Source organism: Nannospalax galili, unplaced genomic scaffold (assembly GCF_000622305.1).
Source record: "Nannospalax galili isolate Female #2095 unplaced genomic scaffold, S.galili_v1.0 scaffold301, whole genome shotgun sequence".
NCBI lineage: Eukaryota > Metazoa > Chordata > Mammalia > Rodentia > Spalacidae > Nannospalax > Nannospalax galili.
The window spans coordinates 129,337-137,026 of NW_008345517.1; the positions used below are offsets into that span (position 1 = coordinate 129,337).

A 7,690-nucleotide genomic window follows, 5' to 3' on the forward strand; every position below is an offset into this window, starting at 1 on the left:
AGAAATTATCTATAGAAACTGGACTGTGGAGACTAGCAAATACATTTTGAACTCTTTTTTAAAAAATAAAAGTGTCTTGGGCTGGAGAGATGGCTCAGCAGTTAAAAGCTCTGGCTGTTCTTACAGAGGAACCAGGTTTGGTTCCCAGCACCCACATGGAAGCCAACAACCCTCCATAATTCCAGTTTCAGGGATCCAATGCCCTCTTCTGGCCTCTGTAGGCACTGCATGGATGCAGTACACATACATACATGCAGGCAAAACAGGCAGATGTCTGTGATATTGAGACCAGTCTGGTCTATATAGTAAGTTCCAGGCCAGTTGGGGCTACAGGGAGACCCTGTCTCAAAAATTTTTTTAAAAATAAAAATAAAAATAAAAAAGTCTCTTTCACTTACAGATGAAAGAGAGAACTCTGGAATCAGGTTAGTAACACCAAACAGAAAGAGAAGAGCAGCAATGGCAGAGCATGCAGTCCCCAAGGACCTGGCCAGCAGGAATTTAGGGAGCAGGGAAGGGAGAAGACCGGCCCTGCTTTCCCTGCTCTGTCTTAATGCATATTCAGAAAATGAACTTCTCACAGTGGGACTAGAAGTTCCCATTGGACAAACAGGCTCTACTGTTCCTCTTGGTGTCCCCAACTTCTGGGACCATGTTTGTACCTAAGGTTTAGTCCTTTCTATTGAGTGAATGAAGGAACTGACCAGGGTGGCTGGAGGAAGGGGAGGCCCCACAGAAAGACTCTGGAGGAGCTCCAGGGCTGCTCGCCTGGGAATTTGAATCCTGACAAGCTCCTAAATAGGCAGGGATTCTTCCCTACCTGGGAAGCAGTGAGAAGTGGTACCAACACTCTCCCTGGCATAGACTCTGTCACCTTCTTGTCCTGCCCTTGGACCTCACTGCCTCTAGTCACCCCCATGGCACCTAGTTCACAGTTTTCTCTAGGCCTTTCCAAACACTAACTAATGTTCTAGTTATTAGATCATTAGACCTTGCTCCAAGTCTTAACCACCTGCAAGCTCACCTTTTAAGTTCCACCTAAGCAAAAGGTCAAAAACTGTTCTATGACAAAAGCTGAGATTTACCCCGTGAAGTGTATTGTTGGAAAGTCTACAGGACATTATAATAACAGACCTGAGGAAATAATCTAGAAATGTCCATCCAAGCACACACTTGTAATCCCAGTACCTGAGAGGCTGAGGCAGGAACATTTTAAGTTCTAGGCCAGCTGGACCCTGTTTCAAAGGAGGAAAAGGGGGAAGCTGGGGAGAAAGAAAATACATCGTATAAATATGTAAATGTTTAAAATGTAAACACAGAAATATGGAAAATACAGGAAAATAGCTTGCATAATTTGTCTATCCCAAGATAATTTACAATGGCAAAAAGGTACAAATACTTTAAATATGTCACTGGAAACAAGAGAGCTTTGGTGATTATCATCTAACTGGTTAAAATACTTTTTAAGATAATCATTAGAACCTAGCAAAAAGGCAACCTGTTGTTACGTCAGGTAATAACTGTGTGAAAAAAAACAAAGAAAAAGGCCAGAAAGGGAATCTCACGTTTCCTAAGACTATGTTTAACAATTCTTTGGGATCTTATATGGTGGTTTATCACACTGGCTTGTATAATGGAGCTCAACTGTTCAGGCACAGACCATATTGTATAGTATGCCAAGATTATGCTGGATACTGATCACACCGATTATGTTTTCTGTAGAGGGGCCAGGTACCCATTTCCTCATTTACTGGTCAGCTGGGTCTCTCTCCTCTCTTACAGTGGTCATTTTCAATGAGCATCCTGTCTCATTTTCTCTCCTTTGCCCCAGCAGCAGGTACCCAATTCTCAGTGGTGGTATTGTGAATGATGCTCAGGAACTTACTTGAGTTCAAGGATGGCATTTTGGTGTAACTGTGAAATTTTTTTTCTTTATAAGTTCGAGCAAAGATGAAATGTTCTGGTGCATCTTTTGAAGGGAAGAAATGGGTAGTTGGGTATCTTCATCCATGGTCTGATTCAAAGTTGCCACCTTTTCAAGGATTTCTATGGAGAAGATTCATCACTTGTTAAGTCTCTTCGAAGAAGATGGCAGAAAAATGAAAAAGCATAGAACATTCTTCAGTGAGGAGTGTTCTGTTCCTCTAGGCTAGGCTGGACCCCCAGGAACCACAGAATCCCCAGTGCACTCTGGATATCCCTTAACACAACCCCCCTGAACTTGGGATTCCTGATTTATTTAATGCCAGTCTTCCCAGCACAACCCTCCTAAGAACTGGCTCTGTGTTCAGCATGCTCACCTCCACATTTCCTGTGTCCGAACAGACATAGCAAGGTCTCAGAAAATATGCCTTGCATGATGAACATTCAACACTTGATAGTAATCTTTTCATTAAACATTTCTTGTACTAATCATTTTCTTACTTATTCCCCATAAAGTCTGGTTTGCATTATATTCTGTACTTTGTAAGTCTTCACATCATAAATGATTAGCAAGAATATTTTTGCAGTAGCTATGAAACTGAAAATAGCATGCTAAAAGATGGATAAGACCCAACTCTGGAGTAACTGAATTACTCTGAAAGGGTGGATGTACTTGGGCTCCAAAAAGAAGCCCTAAGTCCTGTCAGCTTCTCGCTTGGGTAAATGACTATGGATATAACATATCAACTTTATTATAATGGGGCTTGAGAATTAGGGCCCAAGTGTTAGGAATAATACGATACAGAAAATAGGAATGGAAATGGGAATTGTGTAGTGAGAAAACTCTCAATGAAAGCCCATGGCCTGGACATTTCAGGATCTCCAGGTTCTGGGATAGTCCAGTGCTTCAGCACACTAGGAAGCCCAGCCCAAGACACACACATCTGTTCACATGCTTCACAGGGTAACTGTGACAACTCTTTCTACTAAGTAAGCACCAGGTCGCCAAATGAGAGTGTCCACACTACCTTTGATGTTTGTCTGCAGCTGCTCAATGAATGTGGCCAGGGTTTGGCTCTCATTGACGATTCTCTCCATTGCTTTATTTACCTGCTGACTGTTTGCTAACACTCTAGTGAACTGGCAGAACAGTAAGGTCTCAGGTTAGCATGACTTTAAATAACATGAAAGCTTCTGAACTGTACTTACTACCTCATTTAAGCAATAGAATATATTTAAAACATAAAGCTGTACATTATCATGTAAACCAAGGCTAATATCTCAGGCTAGAAATTGACTAAATGGTTAATGAAATAATTTACAGGGCTGGGGAGATGGCTCAGCAGTTAAGAGAACTGACTGCTCTTGCAGAGGACCTGGGTTTGATTCCCAGCACCCACATGGAGACTAACCATCTGTAACTCCAGTTTCAAGGGATCTGATACCCTCTTCTGACCTCTGTGGGCATTGCACAACACGGGGTGCACTTACATACATGCAGGCAAAACACTCATACACATAAAATAAAAATAATAAAACAAAAAATAAATCATTTACTACACACTCATCATGAGAAAAGAGTATATATTTATAAGCAGTGTCATTTACTATCAAACCACAGATTTGCCTGTGTCCAAATTGGGAATGTCCTCTGTTCACATTAGCACCCAAATGTAGTTCCATGTCACTAATGACATGTTCTGAGAAAGGCATCCTTAAGAGATACTTTGTTGTTGCCCAAATATTACAGTATACTCACATACACCTTGAAGGTATTGTGTACTATATACGTAAGTTGTATGATATGTGCACACACATATACACATCTAAGATACAGTCTACTGTTCCTAAGGCCATGAAGAATATTATATGAAATTAAATCAAGCACAAGAGAAGGCGATACAATCCAGAGACTGACTGTATATGTGTAAACATATTGAAAACTCTGTGACAAATGATAAATTTGACAATAGGCCTCCGTCGCCACCTTCCAGCAAGGAGATTCTCTGGGGGCTCCCCGAGAACCATTTTGGCTGCCCTGGAACGCTGGTGGGGAGCTGGTTCTTTCTGTAAAGCATTTACCTCCTTTTGCAGGTTTTCTGTTTGTTCTGCAACACCTTCAAGTTGAATCTCTGCCCGAATCTTTTGGTATTTTCTCTTAACAAGTATCTCTGAGAAGAACAAAGGAAACAATATCAGTGTTTACTGTATTGCTTTAAAGTGAAGTGTTCCCTTCTTCACAAAGAATCATGTGCTAATTTCGCTTTTGTTCACAGCAATTCTATTTTCCTTTATTAGTTACATAAAAGTAAAAGGATTCACAATTACTCATCACTAAGCTTCAATTCACCTTAAAATGCTTACTATGCTAAAATTTTAAAAATGTATTCAATAAAGAAAGCCTTTATAATCATTGAAGATTAAGTGTTTAATTCATTCCAACATTCTAATAGTTTATATGTTTGGCTTTGCTTAAATCTTTAAAATCCCCATGAGGTTTTTACATTACTCTTTGGGAAGGATAAGCACCTTGCCTAATGTTGCTATGTTGGTAAATAATGAGAATCAATTCCACTGAGTCCTTAACATGAACATAGAATAATATTTAAGAGGATGGATAGGAGGACTAAATTAGAGCAAACTATTCAAGGTGAGTTAAAATCCAAATCAATTAGGTATCTCCCCTGATACATTTAAAATACAGCTATAATTCTTGGGCCAAACTGTAGGGCAAAGACTTTATTGATTGTGTATGTGATTGTTAGACTAGAAATGGAAACATTTTTTCTTTTTTTTAAAAGAATGTTCTTAATGAATAAAGAATTTCTCATTTTCAAAAATACTTTTTGCTATCTGAGAAAAAAATCATATAAAAATATTTCTTAGAGTTCAGGAGCTCTCATGGGGGATTTAATGAGGGTTGGGCAAACAGAATGCCTCCCATGCCCCTACTGACTTACTCTTTGTCTCTCAGTGACTCACGTTTCTACCCATCACCTCTGTGTTACTAGTACCTACCTGGAAATGTTTAGTTGTATTTTCCAGGTTTGACAGAATTCCATATGGTGCAGGGAAAATGCCAGTGAGGTTCAAAGACTGAATGGCATCACCAACATTATCCAGGTCATTCAGTAAGACACCTACACACTCACTGTCACAAGGCAGAAGGGAAGGGAAGTGGAGAACATGAACGGCATGTGTAGTGGCCTGCCGTTGTCTGGTGGGTTGCATGAGTCACTGTGTCCTAAGAACCTAGATGGGTGCAGAGCACACCAGGCCACCAGACAGATTTCATTCTCCACTCTGGCTCTGGGGTCAGATGGTGACTGAGACTCAGATCAGCAAAGTCACATCCTCAAGGTCATACAGAAAGCCTCAGAGTGACCCTGGGCAGGGCGCAGAACTTCAGATACCCCAACATTTATACATAGCACCAACATCATCACTGGGACAAAACACAAGGAATCCCATGATTCCTTCCAAAGTTGGACTCCTGCTCTCTCCGATTGCCTTCAGATGCTTCCTCCTCAAGCACAAATGAAGGACGGTATGGGATCCAGTGGGGGGGTTGCTTATAACAAATACAGAAGCAAAAGTAAAAATGGCTTCCAATTCTGTGATTCTCATTCTATAATCTTCTCCCTGAACACTGAGAAGACAAGATGACCATGGCTTGCACCAATCAGAAATGGAGAAAACAAGTAAAAAGACCTGAAATTTGGGCACTATAATGGCACCCCACAAGGGCATTTCCTCTTTCTGATCAGCACTGACTGATCCTCCATTTCAATAAAGGAAATGTTGATGTAACTAAATACGAAGTCAAGATGATTATTGGGTGTGACGGCACTTGGGAAGCTGAGGCAGGGTTTTGATGTTTGAGGCCAGCCTGGGCTATATAACAAGACTCTGCCTCAATCAATCGATCGATCGATCGATCCCTCCTGCCTCAGTTTACAAATACACAAGTAAAGTTTCAGTTAGGTAGATTCAACAGCCATCTACACTCAGGAAATGGAATAAAATATAAACGGACAATGAAACTCGTGGCATTCTGCTGACCCCATGGATTCCATAACCAGGTCTCTCCTCACCAAGGCAAATATTGAGGGAAACCCAACTTTCAACATGCAAAGGAGAAATGCCTACAAACACAGTTGTTCTCCACCAGGATGCGCCTAGGTAAACATTCCTTACATTGGAGCCCGGTGGCCCCTGGCTTGCAGACACACTGCCTGGATGCACGGTCACAGTCACTGTAGACAGAGCCTTGGGGGTTGCAGTCACACTTCTGGCAGCTGCCACCTGGTGCTCAAGGGTTGCCATGAGTAGCCTGAAGAGCACCTACAGAAAGGAGGATGGTAGGTACAGAGAGTGTAGTCTGTACCAGCCAGTGAGTGCTTACACTGCCAGAGGTAGTCATGTTTTTGTTCATGGATGCAGAACACACACTCATCTTAGGAGACCTTGCTTTGGAATAGCAATGCAATGACTCCCAAAGTCTTAACCAGATCCCACATACTATCAAAGAGCAAGTGTCCCTATCAATCTCCGTTTGATAGCTCAGCAGCATACCTTTCACAGTACTGTCCTTCATAGCCCAGAAGGCAGGCATCACACTGGAAATCACTATCATCTTACAAGACACAAGTGGGACTGAAACTGAAAGAAAATGTTTTTTCCGTGAATTTTCAGATGGTTAGGTTCAAATCATTCTTAAGGTACTTTTTCATCACTATCATTCTAAAAGATCAGTGATACACTAAGTAATTATACAAGCTTTGCAGAGCTTAAATCTGTTGGGCAAAAGGAAAATAAACACGTGAGCTATGTAAGGAATGCATGCATCTTATATCCATTTTTTAAAGAAGTACTTTCTCAAAAAGAGTGGTAAGTAGATCAGTCTTACAGTTATAGCCAATTAGGCACCCAAGAAAAATTTCCACAATTAAAAGGGTCTTACTCTGAGATTAAGAGTTACCGTATTTATCAGGTGATGACAGAGTTGAAAGGACCATGAGAAGGCTCCAGAAACTGCAGGAAGAAGACTGAACATGGCTGGTAAACAGAACTATACAGGCTCCAATGACCAGCGGAGAACAAGCCACAGAAAAGCCATGAGATCAGGGGGAACTTGAAAATGAAGTTTCTCTACAGGAGAGAGGAAGCTGTGTGGTAGAAGGAGTCAAATGGTCCAGATCCTCAAGGTTTAAGAGCTACTCAGACATGACTTCAACTTCTGGCTAGTTCCTTTCTTTGTTACACATTTTGCATCCCACACAATAAACTGCCCTGGCACCATCTAGAGGCTAAAGTGGGTGCCAGCAAACTGAATCTTGACCTGAAGACCAACTCATCCAGCCTAGACTCAGGTCCGGCTCTTCGTTGGCTAGTAAGATGAAAGTGGACACCATAAGTTACCAGCCCTGCACCTCTTCTGGTTTCTTTCTCCTTAAAATAAGGGAACAGGCTTCCATGGAAACACAAAATATGTAGAAAGCAAAGCAAGCAATTTGGGACCTCTCAGATTGGGCGTTCATGCCAAATGTTCACATTGCTGTAACACAGAATTTAATACTAAGGGCTTGGGGGATGGTTAATCTTTTTTTTAAATTTTAAAAAATTATTTATTTAATAACAACATACTTAGAAGAAGCATATCATTACAACACAATTGACATATTCAATAACGGTTTCCTGAGGTAGGATGCATCATTTTCAAAATTGGCTGTAAATTTTTAGGTTTACAGTTGAATTAATATAATTA

General features: G+C 41.0%; 1 protein-coding gene across 1 annotated transcript in view; it reads right to left on the reverse strand.

The window, feature by feature from the left end:
- The window catches only part of LOC103740954 (laminin subunit alpha-1-like), a 70,344-nt gene that overhangs the window by 34,697 nt on the left and 27,957 nt on the right, over positions 1–7,690 (reverse strand). Inside the window, 9 exon segments of the mRNA XM_029567622.1 lie at positions 1,886–1,915; positions 1,917–2,046; positions 2,952–3,063; positions 4,006–4,073; positions 4,076–4,094; positions 4,942–5,084; positions 6,073–6,250; positions 6,252–6,267; positions 6,499–6,585. Coding sequence (XP_029423482.1) covers positions 1,886–1,915; positions 1,917–2,046; positions 2,952–3,063; positions 4,006–4,073; positions 4,076–4,094; positions 4,942–5,084; positions 6,073–6,250; positions 6,252–6,267; positions 6,499–6,585 — 783 coding nt within the window.